The sequence below is a fragment of the Calliphora vicina genome, chromosome 2 (assembly GCF_958450345.1).
Source record: "Calliphora vicina chromosome 2, idCalVici1.1, whole genome shotgun sequence".
NCBI classification, from domain to species: Eukaryota; Metazoa; Arthropoda; class Insecta; order Diptera; family Calliphoridae; genus Calliphora; species Calliphora vicina.
The window spans coordinates 23,610,801-23,637,492 of NC_088781.1; the positions used below are offsets into that span (position 1 = coordinate 23,610,801).

Consider the following 26,692-nt stretch of genomic DNA (forward strand, 5'->3'; position numbering starts at 1 on the left):
CTCATTATTATCTCTCTCTCCTTAATAATTATAACAGATAACGGTATTATATGTCTTTGAATGTAATCATGTTTTTTGTAAAAAAAAACTAAAACAATAAATTCGCAGGGTTGTTTAAAATAGTTTCATTGTATGATTTTAACTAGACACTTTCATAATTATTGAATAACAACATCAAAAGTTGTCTTATCAATAAACAAATTTTTATAAAGTGTCGTTAAATTTTAAAATAGAATATGTACTTTAGCCCAGGCATCTACTGTTAAGCTTGGCACTGTTAAGAACTTAGCAACAATGTTATGGTATCAACAGCAACATAGATGCCAAGTGGGACAGAGATGCCATTGTAATCCCTACATACTTTGTTATTGCGGGATTTTTATAACCTCCACCATATGGCCGTAGAACCAAAAAGTATATATATTCTGGGTTCTTATAAATTTCTAAGACGATTTAGCTATGGGCCTAGAAAAATGGACTTTTGAAGATGAAATTTTATCCAAATATTCATTGTTGGTATTGTAAATATATAGACCAAAATGTGAAATAACCTCCAAATAAATTTTTAATTTTTTTCTATTTTCTTTAATGATAAATGCAAACACTTTGTTGAAAATCGTAAGTATCAGTCCATAATTTCTACTAGTCAACATACAATTTATTTCCCGGAATAGCAGTATCCATACAAAATTCAGCAAAAATAATTTACCTAAAATCACTTATTGTTATCAGTTTAATCAGTATATCTTCTTTTCGTTTTTTTTTTCATACAAATGCCACCATACAAAGTCTACTTCCTAAAATCACTTAAATACACAGAAATCCCCTATAAATATCGTTATCAGGTTAACATTCCACCAAAAAAATCCTAATGTTTTTCGTCTTTTTCATACTTGTGTGTTCTTTAAAAAAAATAGCTGACCGTATTTTGCTGTATGTGGGGAGCAACCTTAAATACACAGGAATCTCTTATAAATCTCGTTATCAAGTTAACATTCGATATATATACATATATAATTCTAATAGCTTTCTTTTCATACAAATGCTTGTATTTACATTATTCGATTCGATTTTTCGAACAGTAAAAATAAAAGTTTTCAAAAAAATGTTTATATGTGAAATAGGTGGAATTTCTGAAAAATTTGTGTATGAATGTTAAGTCTCATCTTTAACTACTAAAAAACTATATTCCAACGTGACCATACCCCTCCCCCTCGTTGCTAGGGGCAAATTTCTGCAATTACATTAAATTAAAAAAAATGTCTAAAAACAGACAATTTTTCAATTAATTTTTAAAAATAGTAATAAAAATAAAATTAAAATAATAAACATGAGGAATTATTGCAAACATATGTAGTTGTTTCATAAAATATAAAAACCATGATTTACATCCATGGTAGGCGTTCATATTGTTCAGGTTACGATGATTTTCGTCAAACAACCCGAATGTGAACAAAATAGCGTAAAAATACACACAATTCATTCAGTTTCTTGATGTTGTTGTGGATATTTTATTTTTTACCCAAAAGATCACACAAATTAAATGCTTCTTTTTGCCTACCAATGATTTACATGCAAATGCATCACATACATATGTATGTGTAGACTTAACTGTTCGAAATTTTGAACTGGCTTTTCTGGGAAAACGAAAAATCGGAAAATATTTTTGACCAGATTGACCAGATATTTGCAATCGGGCGGTCATAATTACCCTAAAAAAGTTTTTTTTTAAAAAAAAAAATAAATAAAAATTGTATCTCGGAGCGAAATGGGTTAACTATCGTAACTTAGCCATTTTCCAACCGATTTTGACAAATATTTTTTCTAAAAACATACATATTTATCATGTTTTGAAATTGTAACTTTAAGAAAACTGTCTGTTTGTTGAAATGAATTTTATGAAGACCCCAGATATCTTCGTGATCCAAATCTTCAATAATTCTGTCAGACAACAATGGCTGAGATATGAGGGAAAAACCAGGACAACCTCGATTTTTGACTTGGATTACTAAGTCATTAATATAGACAATATGAATATCTAATGATAGATATTTCAAAGACCTTTGCAACGACGTATATAAATCGGAAAAAAATTTAAACCGAATTTTTAAAATTTAAAAAAAAAAAATTAAAATAACAATTCGAATTGAAAAATATTTTTCACGGTTTTGACCCATTGTAGGTCCGCGTTATATAAGATGCAAAAATCTTTCAAATATCTATCATTAATATTGATCAAAAATAGGTAAAAAATCGAAGTTGTCCTTGATTTTTCCTTATATCTTAGCCATTTGTGGGCCAATTTTAAGTTGCAACCTGGTCTATAACGGATGCATTGATGTATGAACAGACGGTCATGGCTATATCGATTCCGCTATCTACAACGATCCAAACCTTGAATATTCTTTCGAATATAATTAATCAATAAACCCACTGAATAAGTTATCTGTGTGATAACCGAATTTATGGCTAGTAGAATAATTCCGTCTTAATGACCGAATTTATCTTTTGTTACTTAAAATTTTTAGTTGGGGTGACAAAAATTCTGTTATTGTGATTCTGCAAACTTCAAAAAAATGTATGTATAAAATCGAAACATTCGAATGACAACAAATCACAACGAATCTTTTTTATCTGTGCAGAAATAATTCAGTAGCTTTAAAAAGTAATTCCCGAAGTTTCCCGACAAAAATGTTTGGGAATTTCTTGAAGTAGAAACCTTATTGTCTTTTAAAAAAAACGGGTTAAGCGGTTTATATTAAATTTTTATTCAATATGAAAAATATGCTAATTTAAAATTTTGGAATTCTTAATTATTTTATGAAATGTTGTCAAATGCTACAATTTTCTATAAAATAAATCAATATTTTTAAAAATGGTATCAATTAGAAAATATTGGTAGCTTTAGAAAATATATTTCATTAAAACCGGTTAACCGTCATACAAAAACCGGTTTGTCAAAAAACCGAAAAGTTAAAAAAAAACGAAACCGGTGAAGTTTACAAAGATGAAAAACGCAAGCTCTTCAATTTTTGACCTATAATATTCCAACAGTTAATATTTTCAAAGATCCAAGAAACCATATTCCTTTCCTTATAGATTGCTGCAAAAATATTAGATTTTTTTATAAATTTCAATTAATTTTATTTCTGCAAAGATTTACATCGGTATTCATTGATGTTTGTTAAAGTTAACAAACCTTTATTTAAAAAATTTATCAGCACACAATTTGTTTGAAAATCTTTTATTAAATTTAGAAATTTTTTATTAAACATTTCAAAAACTAACGTGCGTTTGCCAAAAAAGCTCTAGCTCACCAAAACAAAAAGCTTTTTAAACTTTACGTTATTATCCTAGCAAAAGTTCTATATCCCACTTTTGTTATAGAAAAACATCTGCAAAGAATCCTCCGCCAAAGTAAAATAAAGGCAAAAAGGTTTGACCAGGTTGGTTGGCAAGAAAAAATTTTCAATCAGTACAGAAAAATTCAGTCATCGTTAAAGACGTCTCAGCAAGAAATGGCAGCGCGTAAATTTTATGAAAATATATTAATAAATTTTCATAAAAATAATATAAAATTATTTGCTGTTTTTATGAAAACAGCAAGTTTAATGCAAAATGCAAATGTGCTTAAAAGATCACTTTAAACAAATTAGGGTGATTGTATAAAATAAATAAAGAAATATCAAAGTTAATTAATTCAAATAAAATCCCTATAAAATAAAGCTTGTAATAATATAAAAAAAAAAATACTGTGAAAAGTGTATAATAAAAAAAAACTAAAATTAGTTGTAAAAATTTCTTAATAAAATTTAAATAAAATAAAAAAAGACGTTAAATATGGCTGAATTTTAAAGGTTACTCAAAATATTTTACATAATTTTTATTGCTTAGAAAAAGAACAAATGGAAAAGGTAATTTTTCTTTTTTTGAGTGATTTTGTTTTATACTTACATACATATCTTTCCTTCTAAATGACTTTAGGTATAAGGTGATTTGGTAACATTTTTGTATATATTAAATGTGGGGGTGTAAAATTAAAAAAGGCAAATAAAATATATGTATGTGTATACATTATATGATGGTGGGTTCCTTGATGTCCCAGTATAAAGAGGTATTGACTAGTAGTTGTAGGTTGTAATGCAGTTGTCGCCTTCCAAAAACTATTTATAAATATACAGCAGTTTTAAGGAGCCAAAAATATCCCTGCTGCTTTCCAACATGCATCTTCTTAGTTTTTGTTATATAATGAATTATGAATACAACAAATTAAGGAAGTAAAATTTACCGGAAATTAAAAATTTTAAATTACTTAGGTTATGTTATTTTAAAGTCATCGAACATTTTTGTTTGTTTTTGTGATTTCAGCCATTTTGTGTAAGTTTTCCTGGTAAGACTACAAAACCCTTTCAAGAAAATCATTATCATCATTAAAAAAAAAATTCGATTATTAGAAGTGATAAAACAAAAAACTGAACAAAAGAATAAGAAAACAATGCAAAATAGAATGACAACTAGTAAGAAAAGCTTTTTACATATAACGGCTTCTCTAAAGCGCATGTACTTATTTTTTGACATTTAAAGAGTTTGTATATCACAGCTATTGCTCTCTCTCTCACTGGATGTCTGTTTAGGAGTCTGCAAACTCAGCAGAGAGATATAATGAAATGTCAACACAAAAGCACATTGTTTGTGATATAAAATGAAAACAAAAATCATATGGTTTTTTGTAGTATTGTTTTGTTATTGTAATTAAGGCAAAATAATAGTAATAAGTTGATGCAGGTATGAACTTAAGTAGGTACAATTGTACTTTCTATTTTGCCACAATTCAAACATGTAAAGTACAAGGGCAACTAAATGCTCCTTTATTTTGAGTACTTAACAAAAAATTAGTTTAATAAATAAACCTTTATTCAGAATAAAATAAACTTTAAAATTAAGTAGTTTTCAAAATGTTGTTACAATTTTGACACACAATAAGGGACAAATAAAAATTTCACAACTTTCTTAAATTAATTTACATTAACCCTTCAATAAATAAAATTAAATAAATACATTAACTTAAAGAGCTTCAATGTTCTAGCCATAGAGAATCGACATAGAGCGAAACTCAACTGTCAAAGACCTAACTCAGTTCCCAGCAGTTCTAGGAGACAGTACCGAACTAGTAATTTTACCCATCATTTAGGGTGGGAGCTAGTTACTTCAATAGCCACGTGACTAGTCATTTTAACACGTCCTAAGCAGGGGGTCAATTGACCCTTTTGTTTACAACTTCTGGTGGGTAAAATAAAGTGCAGTTCAAAAAAAGTTTGAAGTGACTTCACCATAGGTTACTAAGAGACACTAAAGTGACTATTGACTTATTTTTTATTTTTTAAACAATTAATTTTTTATTTAGGAAATCTCTTCTAATAAATTGTTTTTAATTTCAAAGCTTTACAGTATACAAAGAAATTTACAGTATAAACAAGTAAGAGAGCTATATTCGGCTGTGCCGAATCTTATATACCCTTCACCATTTCGAATTGTTATTTAAATTTTTTTTAAATTTAAAAAATTTTTTTTGCTTTTAAATTTTTTTAGGTGAAAAAAAAATTCGGGTTAAAAAATATTTTTTCCGATTTTGACCCATTGTAGGCCCAACTTACTATGGTCTTATATACGACGTTACAAAGGTCGTTGATGTACCTATCATTAGATATCCATATTGTCTATATTATTGACTTAGTAATTCAGATATAGGTCAAAAATTGGTCAAAAATCGATTTTGTCCTGGTCTTAGTTCTCAAATAAACGGATCTCAACATAAATAAGTCTCCTGGGCCTGATAGTATACCAGCACTGGTCTTGAAGCTGTGTTCTTCGACTCTATCTTGTCCATTAGCTAAACTTTTCAGCACTTTATACCGTGCCGGCAAATTTCCTGTATGTTGGAAGGTTGCTAATGTTACGCCAATTCCTGAAAAGGAAGAGACAACCCTGAATGTTATGTCTGCCGGTCGTTGTGTAGATTGTTGGCTTTCGTAGAGGATGCTCCACTGTAGACTTGCTGGCCTTCCCATCGGAAAAATGGTGACGTTCCATTCACCGTTTTGGCGAAAATAGAGTGGTGGCTCCAGACAAATCTAAGGCGTCTGATAGGGTGTAGCATGGTGCGCTGCTATCAAAACTCATTGCTTTTGGTGTCGGTAATAACTTCTCTCGATTTATATCGAGCTTTCTAAGAGATCGCACTATACGAGTTGTTGTATAATGGATATCATCAAACGAGTTCAAGATTAATTCAGGGGTACTACAATGCTCCGTTCTTTCTCCTACTCTATTTCTAATCTTTCTAAAGGACTTTCTACGTCAGACTTCCTAAACCTATCTATTCATTTGCAGATGACAGCAACATTTGCCATTCATCTTCATTCCATTATAAATTTGGCCTGTCGGAGATTGGGGCAATGAGGCAAAACATAAATGATTCCCTTAATCGGGACCTTGTTACAATCTTTGAATGGGGTTGTGCGAACAGAATCGACTTTAATGCAAGCGAGACTAAATGTTGTTTGTTAACACACAAGCGCTCGATAGATCATGTTGCTACATCTGTGTTTATGGGTGGTATAAATATTAAAGAATCAGAAGCTCTACAGTGCAATGTCCGATGGACAAATCACATTTTTCAAGTGTCTAAAGAAGCACGTCTAAAACAGTGTAGGAAATAGTTCACTCCATCTGATTTCCTTACTATTGACTCACTGGAACATCGTCGCAATGAGGATTGTGTTTCAATGTTCTACCGATACTACAATGGAATGTGCTCTGCAGAAATTATCCCGAAACTCGTAGTTTTTTACGCAATACACGTTCTTTGGCAAGGACTCGTCAAATCGTGGTCGACTGGACATTGGATCGCAACAGTGTAGGAAATAGTTCACTCCATCTGATTTCCTTACTATTGACTCACTGGAACATCGTCGCAATGAGGATTGTGTTTCAATGTTCTACCGATACTACAATGGAATGTGCTCTGCAGAAATTATCCCGAAACTCGTAGTTTTTTACGCAATACACGTTCTTCGGCAAGGACTCGTCAAATCGTGGTCGACTGGACATTCTGGATCGCACAACGCATTACAGGGAAAATTCGTTATTTAGCCGTACAGTCCGTATGTGGAATAAACTGCCTGCTGAAGTCTTTCCTGTTCAATATAGAAAAATTAAAATGTCCACAAACACTACTCTCTCCCATAACTTATTTTCCTAGTTTCATTGTGTTTGAATAGTAGGGGTCAGCCCCGGAGTACTGGGGTCCAAGCAAAAAAAAAAAATATTTAAGATATTATTCTATTATCTCGCCATACAGATTTCAAATTATGTATTCTGCCATCAAAATATCATATTTTTGAAAAAGTTTACATTTCTCTTAAAAGATAGTGATTATCCCTATCAATTTTTCCAACACTGTATATGTATGTAGTAATTTTACTATGGGGTTTCTCTCTCGTTTAGAAAACTCTCTTCGATTTCGTATGTAAATTGCCGCTTTTAAATTGTCAAAAAAAAACAACAGTAATTTTTACTCACATAATCACAACTTGTGTTTGCCTCCTTTTGTTATCTTCTTCTTCTAATGCTGTGATACAGTTTTTGTTGTTTACAACAACAAAAACTATGACACTAAATTTGTTGCCATCTCAATTTCATTATTACTATTTTAAGCTTTGTTGCTGTTGCCTTTTTTTAGCTTCTTCTGCTATTCCTATCCTTGTTGGTTTATGTTAGTTTGAGTGTTTGTGAGATTATTTTTTGGCAAGCCATCGTGTCTCGTTTATATCAGTTTATCACACTTGTGTGTTTTGGAGTAAGTGTATGTGATTGTTTGCAAATGTTTTGTGTCATTGAGTTGTGCTTTTTGTTGTTATTTTAATATATTTGTCCTCGTACTTGGCCACCAATATGTTGTTGGGATAGTGCAACATTATAATGATGATGATGATGCGTGGTGTCTGTGTCATTTCTTTGTTGTTGTTTTTTTATTTTTGGGAAGCTATGTGGGTTGTGTTTTTAATCAATTGTTTTGTATGTCCTTCGAATTCCTTCGAATAGTATTTGTTTTTGTTTTCAAACATTTTATTACGTTTCGTTTGTTCTTTGTTTGTTTGTCATAACAAATTTTCTATAAATGTGTCATTATTACAAATTTTTTAGTTACAAAGTATCCTTACGCAATGGATGACATAATCTGTAATGTTCAGTTTTTAGTTTTAATATTATTGTTAGTTTTTTTTTTTAATGTAAATGTTTAAATATTTTGGAAAGGTTAAAGTTAATTGTGTTATATAAGAGTGTTTACGTTAAGTTTTCTTTGTTCATTTTTAGTGATTTTTAACTAAAAAACTTTGTGTTATTTGGAAAGTATTTAAGGAATGAAAACTAGCAGTGTAGTGCAATACAAACTTGGTAAACTTTTCTGTCAAAGACCTAACTCAGTTGTCAAAAACCTAAGTGGTGAGAATGTATTAGTAAATAAAAATATTTGATAACAAAAACAACTCTGGTACGTGTGATTATTTTTAGTAATATTTTTGTTTGAGTTTTTTTTTTCTATTTTATGTTTCTCTATAATATTGTATAATAACACGATAATTTCGTTTACATATTTTGGCTAATTTTCTCAAATTAATATGAAATTAAATTTATACCTATTAATAATATGAAGACAAATTTAAATCTGAACAGTACCGCAATTCTGTAACTTTTTATACTTTCCTACCGATGTCGTTAAGTAACGAAAACTATCGGTTGCTTTAACGAATTTAATATTCACTATTTGAAGTTAACGATATCACTCGGTAATAAATTTTAACAACGAATATAGTTAAAAATATAAATGTCAATATTTTTAAAATTAAAAAATCATAAAAATATTTACTATTTTTTCGTGTTTGCAGATAAATTTGTAGTCGTGTGAATAAATAATCACATTTATATATAAAAATCAAGCATCAGCTCACCCAAATATGTTCGCGAAACCTACTGGAAACAAAAGAACAAGAGTTTTTGTCTAAAAATAAAAGTAACCCAGTGTAATACATATGTCTATGCCACCACAAGTGATCTTTAATTCAGAATTTAGATATGTGTTGTTATAAGGACAGTCGACAAATTCAGATGAATTTCCTTCTTAGAATACTGTCTTAAAAACGATTTAATAACTTTTATATAAGTTTATAATCGTATCACATCGCCAAAAATGGAAATTGAATATAGGGATAAACATTATACACTCCAGAAATGTGTTAATTATGGATATTATGCCCCAAATAAAAGTAGCTCTTAAAATTCGAATATTATTTTCTAAAATTTATATAATTGGTCAATTCAGAACGTATCTTATCATGTCATATTGTCCTAATATTTCACAGTGGTTTGTATTGCTTTTCAAAATAAATATAATTGGTCAATTCACAAGGTCTCATAATGTCCTAATATTTCACAGTGGTTTTTATTGCTTTTTAAGCTAAAAAGTCCTAAAATAATACTACTATGTATGCTATGTTTATTGTGTTATCGTAACCAGCCAGCAGAGACCTGCGCCGAATGCCTAAGAGTCGGTTAAGCCGAGCCGCCGAGATGAGATATGTTAGGACATTATGACAATATGACTGATAAGAGACCTTGTGAATTGACCAAATATATGTCCAAATTTATCTTAAAAAGATAATTAAAGCATGTTAATTTTTATATTAAAAACCCAAATCAGTCCGTATCTAACAAACACAAAAAGTTGACCAACCGTACTTTCAAAAAACAACTTATTTCAAATATTTATGTTACAAAACTAACTCCTAAACAATTATCGTTATGGCTTAACTAGAACATTTTATTTGTCGTTAACCTACCGACAAATTTCGTTATCTACCGACTATTTTTAACGAAAATAATCGGTAAAATTTAATTCGGAATATCTCTTAACGATAAATTTTGTTAACTAACGAATTTTGATTACTTAACGACAAAATTTTGCGGTACAGGTTTTATACATAGATATATTCTTTGAGTAAATGTCAAATTTCATATATTAATTTCTCTTCAAATTGCTGTCACCTGTCACAATTATACTTTTATAATGTTTATCCATCAGCGGCTCTTAAATTATAATTGGATTCATCCGAAAAAAACAGTATTTCATTTGTACCTGGAGCTTTTTTAATTTTCTTTGGTAAATTGTATACGAGTAGTACACGGGTATATACATATAAGTTTGTCATTCCGTTTGTAATTTCTACATTTTTCATTTCCGACCCTATAAAGTATATATATTCTGGATCCTTATAGATAGCGGAGTCGATTGTCCGTCAGTCTGTCTGTCCGTCTGTTGAAATCAATTTTCTGAAGACCCCAGATATCTTCGGGATCCAAATCTTCAATAATTCTGTCAGACATGCTTTCGAGATTTTTGCTATTTAAAATCAGCAAAATCGGTTCACAAATGGCTGAGATATGAGGAAAAATCCAAGACAACCTCGATTTTTGACCTATATTTGACCTATATCTGGATTACTAAGACATTAATATAGACAATATGGATATCTAATGATAGATATTTCAAAGACATTTGCAATGACGTATATAAGACCATAGTAAGTTGGAACTACAATGGGTCAAAATCGGAAAAAAAATTTTAACCCGAATTTTTTTTTCACAAAAAAAAATTGAAAAAACAAAAAAAAAAAATTTAAAAAACCAAAAAAAAATTTTAAATTTAAAAAAAAAATTAAAATAACAATCGAAAAAATTTTTTTTCCAAAAAATTTAAAAAAAAATTAAATTTGTTTACCTTAAAATATTTAAAATTTTTAAGTATAATTTGGTGAAGGGTACATAAGATTCGGCACAGCCGAATATAGCACTCTTACTTGTTTAGAACTAAGAAGCTTTTTCGTGGGTGGATAGCTCCCCACAAGACCAGCCTAATTTGTCCTTATTTTAGATTATTGATAACCCCCTCCTATTTTAGAATTATCTTGTATTGAGTAGTTTAACGAGGACTTTCAAATGTTGAGTTTTTAGAGTACCTGTCTCATGAAATTTTTTATAATTTTTGACAGTTCTGATTAATTATTTGAATATTTATCACAGATAGTATCTCTGCTTCAATCCAGCATTAAAATCGTTTATTAATTTGGTTTTAAAATTTTGGCAAATCATGACTCTAGCCATTTTTTCTAACTCTTAAAAAACTTATTGCGCAACAAAATTATCAAAACAAAATAATATTGAAATATCTGTAAAACGTAATGCTTTTTTAATGGTTTTCTCAAATTTAATTTTTGTTTAAGTCTTCTTTCTTGCTGAACTTTAAAAGTTTCCATTGTTTTTTCAATGCTAAAAGTGTAACCACATTCTTTTAATATATTTTTTAAACTTGAGGCTTGAAAATACTGAAATTTACAAGATTTTAATAGAAAATCTTGTAAATTTAAATTTATTTTAGTAATTAAAGAATATAGTTTCCATTGTATTGTCATTCACTGTATATTCGAATTAACAGAAATTAATTTATGCTTTATTTCAATTTAAAGTTGTATACCTTTAAAAAATCACCCTGTATAAATAATATTTTAAGCTAGAAATTAAAATTTTTCCTATTACTTTGCTAAATCCCCTTTAAATCATTTGACATTAATTTCTTCGGATGAACAACAACTGCATACCAACACTAACAATTTCAATACAAAGTAATAATAATATTTATCCTTTTATATCCTCATCCAACTTAGTTTGCCTTTCATTTTATTTTTCATTTCAATTCAGTTATTTGTTGTGCTCAGTTGGCAGGTTTTAATTTGATTATCGATCGATTTAATAAACTAAACACGTAAAAATAACTGGCACCGATTATAGTTGACAATGACGAATTTAATTTACCTGTTATTTAAAAGAAAGATGAGGTAATTGATTTAAATGTCCTTTAAATCAAAAGTTATAGCAATAAGTAGTAAATTTGTTTACAATTTTAAATTTATGTTTTTATTTACGTTCTGTTTCTTTTATACAAAAAGTTGGCAACACTAACTAGTATTGCAACTCTGTGAAGGGCTGGGAGTTTTAATCCCATAGTTGATCACATTCGAATATTTTCTAATCGCAGTTACTTCTTTCACAAACAGAACACAGCTGTATGTAGGGGTGTTCTCATAGAAAAGTCCAACTATTCTATTTAAATGTCAAACGTTAAGTGGACAGGAAATTCATGTTAATTGATTATTTTCGAAAATTAATACATGTAGATATGTATGAAGCTGTGCAAGGTGGCTCAAAAGGTTTTACCCTTCCGGAGGATGTTACATTTCCAAATGCCGTCAATTGTCAGTTATGATTTGATATTTTTGGAGAAAGCAGAAACAAAATACACGACGACGGCGGAATGGTATATTCCTGAAAGAAACGGTATAATCGGTACTATTTTTGGGTGAATAATCACTGAATTAGTCGATTTCGATAGAAATTTAACATGAAGGCCTCTTTAATCTGAACATAACCAAACAAAATTTACGTTAATCTCGCCGGAGTGGTTGTCTGGCATTTGTACTGGAGGTCGTGAGATTCCACAAGGACGGAGCTACACATACAGCTCTCGTGACAGTGTACTTTTGTACTTGGACCAACACTCAGAGGATGACCATTACTCATGCAATACATTGTGTTGGAACTAGGGAGGGAGGATAGAGGGAGTATTGTTTGTGGACATTTGATTTGAATTTTCCTATATTGAAAGTTATAGGAAAGACTTCAGCAGGATGCTTATTCCACATACGGACAGCGATCCACGTCTTCGAATGAATTGATGAGCCCTTTCCGAAGAACGTGTATTGCTTAAAAAACTATGGGTTTTGGGAACAAGATCCCTAATTTCAGCAGAGCACATACCATTGTAGTGTCGGTAGTACAGTGAAAAACAACCTGTCACCGAGAAACACCTTCGCCTTCTCTTGTACGCAGTCGAGTAACTCCACTTCGAAGCATCGGCCGACACATGAAAGTTGTATTCCAATTTGGGTCGGATATAAGTGGTGTAAATAGTAAGGAGATAAGATGGAGTGAAGTATTTCCTACACCATTTTAAAAAACCAAGGCACTGAATGCTTCTTACTACACTTGAAAAATGTGTTTTGTACAAAGGACATCTCACTGAATACTCATGCCTAGAACATCAAGAGCTTCTGATTCTTTATTATTTACACCACCCGATGGAGCATTATTGTTTTGCCTCATAGCCCTAATCTCCGACAGGCTTGGTCTATAATTGAATTAATATGAATGGCAAATGTTGCTGTCATCTGCTAAAGAATAAATAGGGTTGGAAGTTTGACGTAGAAGGCCGTTTAGAAAGATAAGAAATAGAAGGAGAAAGGACGGAGCCTTGCGATATCCCTGAAATCTTGAACTCGTTTGATGAGATTCCATCTATGTAAATCGAGAGAAGTTATTTTACTCTATATAACGCCTTAGAAATATCTGGAGCCACCACTTTACTTTCTTCAAAACCGTAAATGGAACGACACCATTTTTCCCATAGGAAGGCTAGCAAGTCTCCCATAGAGCATCCTCTATGACTAAATAGTTGGACTCTAAATATTTAACAAGATTGTAGTTAACCATAGTCTCCATAACATTGAAAAGTGCAGAACAAATTTCTATTGGGCGATAATTTTCCCTTTTAAGGAGTTGGCGTTATATTAGCAACCTTCCAACATACAGGAAATTTTCCGGAACGGTATAAAGTACTGCTAATGGACGAGCTAGCGTCGAAGAACACTGCTTCAAGACCAGAGCTGGTATACCATCGGGCCCAGGAGACTTGTTTATGTTGAGATCCACATACTCTGGAATCTCTCAAGAGAATATCAGGCAAGAGTGTCAAAACAATCAGAATATCACCAGAACGATTAGAAAATGTGATAAAAACAGTCGAAATGATCATCAGCAATGGCGTCACCCACTTGACTATGTCATCTGCAAAATTTAATTTTAAACATTTAGTGGGTGCTTTTAAGCCAACCTGTATAAATATGTACATATTTATTTTTTGTGGAACTTTCCATTATTAACTTTTGCTGCGTTTTTTTTTAAATCACTTTCAAACGGATAATATGTAAAGAGGTAGCATTTAAGTCATGCAATGTGCACTGAAAACATGCAAATTAAAAAAATTCAAATGAACAACACAGTGGTAATGGAAAAAATTCAATTTGCAAAAGTCATAACCTTTTATAGACTCAAATATGTAAATTATAAAGATGAATGCAAACCAAATTGTGAAGGATTTAAATTGTACTAGAGCACTATTAACAAACAAAAAATATTGGAATTAAACAGAGTGGTATATTATATTTGTGATTCCTTTTGTACTTAAGTGTATACAGTAGGTGACAATACAATGGAAACTTTTGAAAACTATATTTCTTAATTTCACCGAATCTTGTCTTCCAAGTCGTCAATCGTCTTTGGATTTTCGGTGTAGACTAGCTATACCCCAAAAAGATAGTTAAATCTCTTCATAATGCCATTATATGTTTTTCACAAGTCTTTTATAATTTTATTATTACTTAAATAATTTCAATATTTCTGAAAAGAAAACACAATATTTCCGCTGATGCTCAATATGTCTTACTTATCTTATCCTCATGTCAAATTAACGGACGCATAAGTAATAATTTGCAATTTCATTGAATAAGACAAACGTCCTTCCTACCTTATTCAAATGACGTACCATATTGTCAATATTGTTTTCATGTTGGATTTGTAGACAGCAATATCCTTGCTGTATTCTTGTTCGTGTTACTGTTATTACTTCAAAAACAGTAGCTGTTGGTCATTTCAATGAACAGCAGCAAAACAAATTATATAAAAAAAAATCAATGATTTTCACAACTACAACTTACTAAATAAAAATGAAAACTTTACACTATACCATTTCCAATTGCATTTCAAAAGTTATTAATTGTATTTCAGAAATTTCTAATTGTATTTCAGAATATTTAAATTTTACATACAAATTTTCTTGTATTTCAGAATTTTCCAATTCTATTTCAGAAATTTCCAGTTGTATTTCTATGAGTATTTTCTCGAAACTTCTTAAAAAAACAACTGCTGGTGTTTAAAAGCTATTTTTCACGTAATTTTGCCATTATAAAATTCGAAATTAATTTAGAATTTTTCGAAATTACAGAAAACTAGAAATTTATTTCGAATTTATTCGAAATTGATAAATATATTGAAAAAATGTATAAAACTTGAACAAAATACCGTTAGAGATTTTAAAATGAATTTTTCATAAAATTTAAAGTTTTTGAAAATTCGAACATAATTTCTAATTTATTCGAAATTCCCAGAAATTGTAAAATAATGTATAAAATTTAAAGCAACTGCAATTGACTCATTTTAAGTTTTCGAAAATTCGAACTTAATTCAAATTTCTTCGAAATTGTTTAAAATTGTGGAAAAATATATATGTATAATATAAACAAAACCCATTACAGATCTTTTAAATTAATTTTTCATAAAAGTTTAAGTTTTCGAAAATTCGAATATAATACCGATTTTTTTGAAGCTGTCAAAAATTTTTAAAAAATGTATAAAACTTTAAAAAAATACCATTAGAGATCTTTAAAATGAAATTTTCATAAAATTTTAAGTTTTCGAAAATTCGAACTTTATTTCGATTTTTTTCGAAATTGTCAAAAATTGAGGAAAAATATATAAAATATAAACAAAAACAGTTATAGATCTTTAAAACGCATTTTTCAAAAATTATAAGTTTTCGAAAATTCGAATATAATTTCGATTTTTTTTAAACCTGTCAAAAATTTATAAAATTTAAACTAAATACCATTACAGATCTTAAAAATGAATTTTTCAAGGAATTTTAAGATTCTTGAAAATTCGAACTTAATTTAGAATATTTTCGAAATTGTGGAAACATGTATATAATTTAAACAAAATACCATTACCGATCTTTAAAGTACATTTTTCATAACATTTTAAGTTTCCGAAAATTCGAACATATTTAGAATTTTTTTTCAACCTGTAAAAAATTTTGGAAAATGTATTGAATTTAAACCAAAAAATTAATTTTTCACTGAATTTTAAGATCCTTGAAAATTCGAACTTAATTTCGAAAATGTCGTAAAACAATATTTTTTTTCTTCTAAATTTCTAAAATGTGTAAAATTTAAACAAAATACCATTGTTTAAAACACATTTTTTCTGGAATATTAAGTTTTCGAAAATTCGAATTCAATTTCGATATTTTTAAACTTGTTAAAAATTGTATAAAACCCATCTTTTCCTTAATTTTATGGTTTCTGAAATTCGAACTTAATTTAAAATTCTTTCGAATATGTCTAACATGGTGAAAGTTTCATACAAATTTGAGTAATAAATACTTAACTGCAGATATTTAAATTATAAGTTTTCCAAAATTCAAACTTTATCGAACATGTGTAAAATTATGGAAAATGTATTGAGTTTAAACACAACATTATTACAGATGTTTAAAAGGCAGTTTTCACTAAATTTCATGTTTTTTGACATTCGAACTTAATTTTGAATTTTTTGGAATATTCTTAAATTTTGGGAAAATGTATAAAATTTTAATAAAATTCCATTACAGATGTTTAAAATGCATTTTTCACGGAATTTTAAGTTTTTTGAAATTCGAACTTATTTTCGAAATTTTTCGAATATCTTCAAAACTGCAAGTTTTATATAAATAGGAACATTTTTAAAAATAAATAGACATTTTTAAAATAAAATTTAAAAATTCCAAGGTTGGCTATCGATTCGAAACGGTTAAAAGGTAACGGTAACGCTAATTTGGATTATTTCGGTAACGCAACTTCAAAACTGCGGATTTATATAAATAGAAACATTTTTGAAAACTAATGGACATTTTTAAAATACAATTAGAAAAAAATAAAATTTGAAAATTCCAAGGTTGGCTACCGATTGGTAGCTTATTGGAAATTATATATTTGCTTATTTCAGTAACGGTAGCTTCGATCTGAATTAAATGATTAATAAAGTTCACAAAAATTAAAATTAAGTTGACATAGAAGTTTACATTTAAAATTCTAGATATGTATAACAATAAAATCAATTATTGAATTCAAAAATTTTTATTTTCATAACCTAAAATTATTTACAGAATAGCGGTAACGATATTTACGATTATATCGGTAACTGCAGTTATTCCGGTAAAGGTATCTTAGCGGTAACGGTAGTCAACCTTGGAAAATTCTGAAATACATTGGGAAAACTGCAAGTAGAATTTTCTCAAATATAATTAGAAAATTACAAATTATACAGATATGAATCAGCTGGTTTCAGTAATATGGCAAAGAAAAACAAAATGTTAAAATGGTTGTGGTTTGGAAAGAGGGACATATATATGTATATCACACTCGTTGCTTATTGAAAATTTTATTTTTTTATCTCGCTCTGAAACCACAACCCCAGAAAAGTGGTTGTTAAACGTCAAAATAAACATGGTTTGATATTACTTTTCGACAACTGACATTTGTACTGTCATAACTGTAATAATCTGTGTAGACTATTCTGAAATACAATTAGAAAAATCTCAAATACAATTGAAAATTTCTGAAATTCAATTGAAAATGGTGTAGTATATACTATTAAGGAAATTTAATGATTTAATATTATATTTTTTTTGCAAATTTGTTGCTGTTTGAATACGTGTGAGTATTTTTGTCCATAGTAAAAAAACATGCCTCCTTTTTTTGCTGCTGTTGCTGTGTAGTTTTTTCCTTTCATTGAAATGCACTGAGGACTGGCTTGCATTTTACAAAACATAGTCAAGTTCAGGGTTAATTAAACTAAAAATCCATGGGCATGCACAAAAGTACTACAACACATGGAATGACCAAAACCGGCACGGCACGTGTATCGATAAATGATTGCTTCTGTGTGTTTGTGTGTGTGAGAGAGAGAGTGCCTGTGTATGAATGAATGAAGGTAGTTGTTGTATTTTCTGTTTCCGTTTTGTTGCCGTAGGATGTTTGACTTTGATGCAAGAAAGGATATTTTATTTTTTTGTTTGTTGCCATCCATACAAACATGACATTGAGAAGGCGGGCAGGGCAGGCAGGCATACATATTTTGGAAGGAAATATTTAAAAATTTTGATTTTTCTAGGTTATAAACATGCTGTGTACTCGTAATGTGGTCACATTTTCCTACAAGAAATAATAGTTATAATGATAAAAAGAATATCCTTGTTTTGTTTAGTTTTCTTTCTATTTTTATTGCAACTTATTGTAGTAGTGTTTTGAGAATGATGTTATTGCAATGACGACAAATAATATGGATTTAAGCCAAAAAAACTGTATTAATGGTTATTGCATTTGTTGTATGTTTTATATTAGATGATAAGGTTTGATGGCGAAATAATTTCGTAATGGAAAATGATATTGATTTAAGAACAGGTAAAAGTTTTGATGTGGGAGTTTAAATGGTTTCACATAGAATCATTGTCCATTATAATGACACTTTATGATTATTTTTATACCCTTCACCATGAGTGGTGCCATTCTGTTTGTAATTTCCACAATTCTCAACTGCGAGCCCAATAAGTAGATATATTCTTGATAGTTATAGATAGTGAAGTCGATATATGTAGCCATGTCCGTCTCTTCTTCCATTTATGTTGAAATAAAATGAAAAAATTGGTTAGTGGTAAAAGTTAATGCAATTTTTTATTTAAAAACTTTTAAGATAAATCTGAGCTGTAAATAATAACTAAAATTACTATAATTCTATAACATCTCAATCATTCTGATCTATTTGCAAAATTTTAAATAAATTATAGAGTTAAGAAATTTACATTTAAATTCTACTGAAGTTTCGATTAATATGGAATGTAGTACATAATTTGTACCCTGATAATACCCAAACACAAAGCAAAAATTATGTGAAAAGAAAAATGAAAGTTTAGTAATTAATTGTATTTTAATTCCAAGCTAGGCTAGCGTTACCGCTAAGCTACCGCTACCGTCATAACTACAATTACCGCTAACATAACGTTACCTATACAATCGTAAATACCATTACCTTTTAATGCAGTTACCAATATTCCATAAATAATTTAAATTATAAAAATACTAATTTTACACCTTTGGCAACTGAATTTAAATTTTTGTAAATTTTATGGGTTTATGACTTCAAAATTCGGTATTTTTTTAAATTTTTTAGCTGTTATTTAGCTAAGAACTTTTCCCATCCTTCTGGCAACATATTGTTACGTTTTAACCTTTTCAAAACGTTGGTTTATTTCCTTTAAATAAACCGGATACTTTCGATTGCAAATAAAAGCCGTTTAGTAGTTTGAAAATTGTAACAACTCTTTATTTATTCAAATGTACAACAACAACAGAATTAAATAGTCACTCAATGTTTTTTATACACGTTTATAAATTCGCAGAAATACAGACACAATTTATAATGTACACGAATTCATTCGAAAAGCGTCTCTGAAAAACTCACTATCTACTGCAACCTCTGCCACTATTTATTACACTGCCATCTGCTCTCTAGATTGCTCTTTAACTGTCAAGAGCTTTTTAATACATACGCCATCTGTGGTGTACTTTCTACAATGTTCTTTAACTGAATATTCGAATTCGAATATACGGTCGCAGCAAACAGCGTTGCCAACTTACGATCAATGGTCAACTGAAAGCTTTTATTCAATGTTAATAATGCCCACAGATATGTTACAGTTTGCTATTACAGCACTGCTATTTGAAAGCATTATGCTACTTTTAAATCAGCCGTGTTAAAATCGTTATATTTGAATTCAAGTACAATTTCGTAACAATATGGATTTCGAGCCAAAAGAACTGATCATCTTTTGAGGCCAAGAACGAATGAAAATAATTTCGGATACTCAGTTCCTAAGTGAAGTGTATTCCAGAAAGAGCGTTCAGCATCGATCGAAACAAATAGTAGTCGGATGGGGCATGGTGTGGACTATAAAGCGGGTGAGCCAAAACTTCCCAACCACTTCATTCTAAATACTTTTTTTAAAAAGGTTGTGGCAACATGTAGCTGAGCTTTGTCATGATGGAATATTACGGTTTCATGTCTGGTGGCATATTCTGGGCGTTTTTCGGTCAATTCTCACTTCCCTGTGATATTCTGGTCAGATTTCAGCAGCTTATAATAGATAGGACCCTTTTGCTCCCACCAAATACAGAGCATTACCTTATATCCATGGGTATTTGGCTTTGGTGTCGATTCGCCTGTTTGGCCCGGTTCACATACGATCTCTTTCTTTCGGGTTATCGTAATGAATCCATTTTTTCATCGCAAGTAATGATGCGGTGAAAAAAATACTTTCTTTTATAGCGTTCAAGCATAATTTTGGTCATACAAAATTTTCCTTTCTCGGCTTCAATTCGTATGGTACCCAATTTCTCTGCTTTTGAATGAATCATGCTGCTTGAGTAGCTCCCAATGATATTCCAAGGTCTTTTTGATTTTTACACCAATCTTAATGGAGTAGTGCCTCCAATTATTTGTCTTCAAACTATGATGGCTGGCCTGGGCGATCTTTGTCTTCCTTGTCAAAATCACCACTTCTAAACCTCGCAAACCATCCCCTGAAAATCTAAACCCTTGGAACACATTCACAATAAGCTGATCTACCGTTTCCGAAATATTCCAAATTAGCTTTACCGTTACTTCTTAATCGTTTTGAATTGGTAGCGTATATATCGTTTCCAAACTTGATCAAAGAACAAACGCTTTTACCGATATCTCTCTTATTTTTTATACCCTTCACCATGATTAGCTTTGGTATAAGTAAGTCATTAATATAGACAATATGGATATCTAATGATAGATATTCCAAAGAGGTTTCCAACGATGTATATAATTCACTAAATTAGGACAAAAAAAATATTTTCAATCTTTATTTTAAAGTTTAGTTTGTGAAGGGTATATAAGATTCAACACAGCCGAATATAGCATTCTTACTTGTCTTTCTGAAGGTGCATTGAAAGGCTAATTATGATATTTTTAAATATTAGTTTTTTTTTTAAATTGTCACGAATTTACTTTGAGTTATTCGCTTATATGTATTCACACAAAATATCACAATTGCGATTCTAACGTTTTCCGTTATACGAAATTCATTTCAATTGTAATTTTAACCGAATTTTTCTATATAAATTTTCTGCTCATTAAAAATCATATTTTATATTTAAAACAAATTTTATCGCGTATTAAAATAATTCAAAAGTTTTCCAATGAAATTTGTTTTTATCTTTTTTGGAAAAAGCTAATAAAATCGTGTTTGGTTAAACTTTCGGAAATGTTTTTTGCGTTATTCACACCTGTCATATTGCAAAACACTGAAGAAATCATTTTATTTCTTTACCAATTAGTAAATCTTATACTAAAATATGGTGATATAACAATTTTTAATAATGTAAACTTTCATTTTAGTTAAGAACATCAATAATTTGTTTGAAAACCGCTAATGTATATAAATCAGTTTAAATTATTACTAAAATCTATTTAATTACTTTCTAAACAAGAAATACCGTTAATTTTAAACAAACTACCACCACCAGCAGTACCACAATTTTCCTACGAAAATATACAACACTGTTATTGCTGTTATCTCTCTCGCAACTATTTCTCTTCCTTTTCCTTATCAATTTCATTTTACACAGTTATTCGCATTCGCATTTTTTTTCAAACACAACACATTTTTTTTACACAGCTGTCAGTTGTCATTTTGACATCGACGTTAGTGTGTTTTTAACGTACGGTGCGCGTTTGTGTTTTTCATTCTATGTGTTTAACTTTTGGTTTTTTTTTATTAAATAAAAAAACAAGTCATTTACCACTGTGTTTTTTTTTTCAAGCAGACGGTTGTTTCATCATTAATTCCAATTTGATTAACAAATACGAAATAGACAACAAATTATTGGTTTTCCAAACTAGGTAGGAGAAGAAAAAACAAACGAAATCATTTCATTCATAAATTGTGTGCCAAAAAAAAGAAAATAATAAAGGAATAAGAAAGAATCTAGACATAACTGAAAATAAAAAAAGTGTGTGTTACAAAATAAGTTCATGTGTTCTGAATTAAAAATCCTGTGCAATATTTCGATGACCTTTTTGGTTCGTTCATCTTGAGGTGTTTTGGTTATTTTTTTCATTTGTATTTGCAAATTAACCAAAAACACGTATGGAAATCACACGTATCTAGAACGTTAAGCTAAATTTTCATTCAAGTGGCGGCCTACTTTAAAATAAATATTTTGTTTTTATTTTAATTTATTTTTCGTACAAATCTACATACCTACCTATACAATTCGTTTCCAATTTTACGTTTATATTTTATTATTTTTTTGTTTGTTTCTCGCGTTTATATAAATACATACATCTGTGTATAGCTCTTACATACTCGTACAATCAAGTAAAAATATAATATATTTTAACAAAATTCCAAAATAACAAGAAGGAAAATACAAAAATATACAAAAACCTAGTGAAACGAAAAACAGCCAGCAATAAAACCAACAACAAGAAAAACAACTACAACAATTTATTTTGTGTCTGCGTGTGTGTTACGGTCTGGTCTGTCTGAAATTTGTTCTTCTTGATTTGCATTATTTATAAACTATTTTTTCGTGGTTTCGTTTCCAAAACCAAGGAGCTTGGCTGTTGTTAGTGGACAGTGAAGGGAATCAATTTAAATTCAATATTTAATGTTATTTTTTCAATTTATGAAAAACAACTAAAATACAATCTTGTAAGTACTTTTATTTTATTTATTATTATTCCAAGTTTTATAGATTTGGTGTTATTATTGCATATAAATATTTTTAGAATTATTTATATAAGTTTTTATTCATATTTTTGGTTAACATTTTTCTTGTACATTTCTGTTTATATTTTTGTTGTGTTGTTATTGCTATTATTGTGGTTTCTCTGCTGCCATGTACACACCATCCATGTTTAATGTTTTTGTTTGTTGTGTTTACATTGCCCTGTAGAGTAAAGAGAGGGGAGGGATATTTAAAATAACAACAAATGTATAACCAAAAACAAAAAAAGAAAACATGCAATTGTCAGTAGAAGTGTTGCCAGAATTTGATTTTTATTAGCCAGAGTTGGGTATGGCATAATGCTGGTGGCTTTAAAACTGTTATTTTTAGGGAAAATATAAGATTCCCTATAGATTGTTACCAACTTTTTACCAGAGGTACATATTTTCATGGGAACAAATCAAGATCCCCGTAACAGTTTATATTTTTATAATTTTTTTTCTGTTAATATTCACATTTTCTGTATTGCCGGCCTTCGGCCGGGTGAAGAGACTTTTAACTCTGGGGTGTATCGAACACCGGCTTCGCTAAACTCACTTTTTCTGTATATCAAAATTTTCTGAAGTACTGTCATATAAAATCAAAAATGAATTTTTGGTTCACAATATTAATAAACTGTACCATATTATATATCATATTAAAGGTATTGTGAAGCACTATTCAATGATACCCATAACGATCAGTTTCTTTTCCAAATATATGAGAAATGTACTATTATATGTATTGACTTTAAATTCATATAACTCTTAAACTAAGAGAGAGCAGGCAAAAATATTAACGTTTTTGTGCTTCTAATTATGAGAGCTATCAACACCAAAGAAATTATAAAAATGCAAGCTGTTTCGCTGATCTTGATTTATACCTTTTCATGTTCAACATGATGGTATATATTGTTTTTGTTGCTAGTCCGAGATATGGACCTTCAAAGTTCGAGTATTGTAGTTTTATTGTTTTTTAACCCATTTGATTAATATCTATTTCATTGGCTAGCTTTTTCAAATATATTTTACTTCAGATATAAATGTTTGAACTCATTAGGGTCGCAATTTAAAATTGTGTGTTTCCTAAAATTTTCCAAATTTAACCAGATTTGTCATTCACCATTAGTTTGTCATTCCCTTTTTAATTTCCGCATTTTTCATTTGCCACCTCATATATTCTGTATCGTTATAGGTAGCAGAGTCGATATTGCATAGTTCACCTTATGTTGATATTTAAGATCAAGAAAATTGGGCCATCATTTTTCATCAAAATTATTTTCACCATTTTTTTTTCACCAAAACATTTTTTACTTACCAAAAATTGTTTTTAATATTAATCTTAAAGTATACTTGGCGAAGGTTATGTAAGAACCCTTTCACACTAGGCAATTTAGTTGCGCAAGTCTCTTGCCCAACAATAACACAGCATGTAAAAATGTCTCCCTTCCGGCCATATGCCGACGATCACATATCAAAGTTATGAAAAAACAAGTAAGAGAGCTATATTCGGCTGTGCCGAATCTTATATACCCTTCACCAAATTATACTTCAAATTAAAAATTTTAAATATTTTTAGGTAAACAAAATTTATTTTTTTTCCAAAGTTGTTTTTTTATTTTTTTAAATTAAAATTTTTTTTTTATTTTTTTAAATTTAAAAAAAAAATTTTTTTGTATTCAGCGAAAAAAAACTTTCGGTGGAAAAAAATTAGGGTTAAAATTAGTTTCCCGAATTTGACCCATTGTAGGTTCAACTTATACATATATGTCGTCTTATATACGTCGTTGCAAAGGTCTTTGAAATATCTATCATTAGATATCCATATTGTCTATATTAATGACTTAGTAATCAAGATATAGGTCAAAAATCGAGGTTGTCCTGGTTTTTTTCTTATATCTCAGCCATTTTTGGACCGAATTCCTCGATATTGAGATATTGATGTATGAATCGTGTATGTAAGTTATTTGGGGGCTTCGGAAAGATAATTTCAACTGACAGACGGACAGACAGACGGACATGGCTTAATCGACTTCGCTATCTATAAGGAAAATTATATTGTGGAAATTACAAACGGAATGACAAACTTATATGTATATACCCATCTCACGATGGTGAAGGGTATATTAAGCTTTTTATTGGGATTATGACATAAAAATTTTTTCAAAAGAACTGCTCATTTTTTCAGGTCAAGAACGAATTAAGCTAATATTGGATACTCTGTTCCAAGTGAAGCGTATCCCAGAGAGAGAGAGTTCTGCATCGATCGAAACAAATAGTAGTCGGACGGGGCAAGGTCTGGACTATAAGGCGGGCGAGGCAAAACTTCCCAGCCTCTTCATGTGGGCTTGCGATGTCATGACGGAATATTACTGTTTCATGTCTGGTCGCATATTCTGATCGTTTTTCGGCCAATGCTCGCTTCAAAAGCAACAGTTGCATTCGGTTCAGGCCTAGTCAGATTTTAGTAGCTCATAATAGATGGACGTTTTTGCTACCACCAAATTAAGAGAATTACTTAGCGCCATGGATATTTGGCTTTGGTGTCGATTCCGCCGATCTCTTACGCTTCGGGTTATCGTAATGGATCCATTTTTCATTGCAAGTAATGATTCGGTGTAAAAAGGATTTTCTTTTATAGCGTTCAAGCAGCTTTTCAGAATTGTCTTTCAAGGTATCTCAGCTACAAAAGTATAGTACTCAATTTCCCTGCTTTTGGATGAATCCTGATGATCTCAAACATTTTGAAATTTGCTGATTGAGTAGCTTCCAATGATTTTGCAAGCTCTTGTTGATTTTTACATCAATCTTCATGGAGGAATGCCTCCAATTATTGGTCTTTAAACTTTTTTGGCTGGCCTGGGCAATCTTTGTCTACCGTAAAACACATACAAAATAAACTTTGGTGAGCAATCGGTGTGCTTCAGAAACTATTTTCATATTAAAGATCTAATTTGTTGGAACAAAATTCGACATTTTCGAAGCAAAAAAACTTTGTTATTTACACTATAATGTTGAATAATTAAGTGAGAATAAATGACAGATATGTACTCTTCAAAATGACATATAAAGGTATGTATAGACGTTTGTCAGATCTGGCCATATACTGACAATGAAAAATTGTTAGCAAAAGGTAACCCCCTGTCTATACATGATAAATTTTTATCATGATAAACGTCAAAATGGTTGTCAAAATAAAAAATTATCAGGTATAGTCTCCATTGATTAGTATTATTGCTCCGTTATGACAAAATTGTTAGTGCTTTTGCTTAGACAACTTTGTCTTGAGAACAAACGTCATTAATTGTTATGATAAATATTTGTCAAGTATAGACAGGGGGTAAATTGTCAGCTCAGACTTAACTCCCTGTCTATACTTGACAAATATTTATCACAACAATTAATCGGGGTTGTCATAGAATCCAATCATTATCGGAATCGGTTTTGAAAACGACAAAAAAGGTACATTTGTCTTATGAAATCCAATGTAATTTTCTCTTTAAACAATAAAGAATTTAATTCTAGATCGTTTTCAAAACCGATTCCGACAATGATCGGATTCTATGACAATCCCGAATAACGTTTGTTGTCCAGACTAAGTTGTATAAGCAAAAGCACTAACAATTTTGTTATAACGGAGCAATAATACTAATAAATGGGGCCTATACCTGATAATATCTTATCTTGACAAACATTTTGACGTTTATTATGATAAAAATGTATCTGGTATAGACAGGGGTTAAGAAAACTTTAAACTTTCATTGCCAGACAATAAATTTATCTGCCAACAAA

The 26,692-nt window shown here is 29.9% G+C and overlaps 2 protein-coding genes across 8 annotated transcripts in view; both read left to right on the forward strand.

Moving 5' to 3' along the window:
• The first annotated feature begins 3,486 nt into the window (after window positions 1–3,486).
• Window positions 3,487–3,647, forward strand: LOC135950001 (uncharacterized). The gene has a single exon (XM_065499487.1). The coding sequence runs from the start codon at window positions 3,519–3,521 to the stop codon at window positions 3,645–3,647; it is 129 nt and encodes a 42-aa protein (XP_065355559.1). The 5' UTR covers window positions 3,487–3,518.
• A 147-nt stretch (window positions 3,648–3,794) lies between these two features.
• Nhe2 (Na[+]/H[+] hydrogen exchanger 2) overlaps window positions 3,795–26,692 on the forward strand; it is a 192,498-nt gene continuing 169,600 nt past the window's right edge. For 4 of the 7 annotated variants that reach the window (XM_065502467.1, XM_065502468.1, XM_065502469.1 and 1 more), the window contains exon 1: window positions 22,021–22,846. The gene's annotated coding sequence lies outside the window, so the exon portion shown is untranslated. Of the gene's footprint in view, window positions 3,915–22,017; window positions 22,847–26,692 lie in introns of those variants that run through there. The other 3 variants (XM_065502465.1, XM_065502473.1, XM_065502470.1) reach the window with 3 other exon arrangements.

Coding starts and splice junctions, on each gene's coding strand:
- LOC135950001 (XM_065499487.1), top strand. CDS start 3,519: ATGGCAGCGCGTAAATTTTATGAAAATATATTAATAAATTTTCATAAA.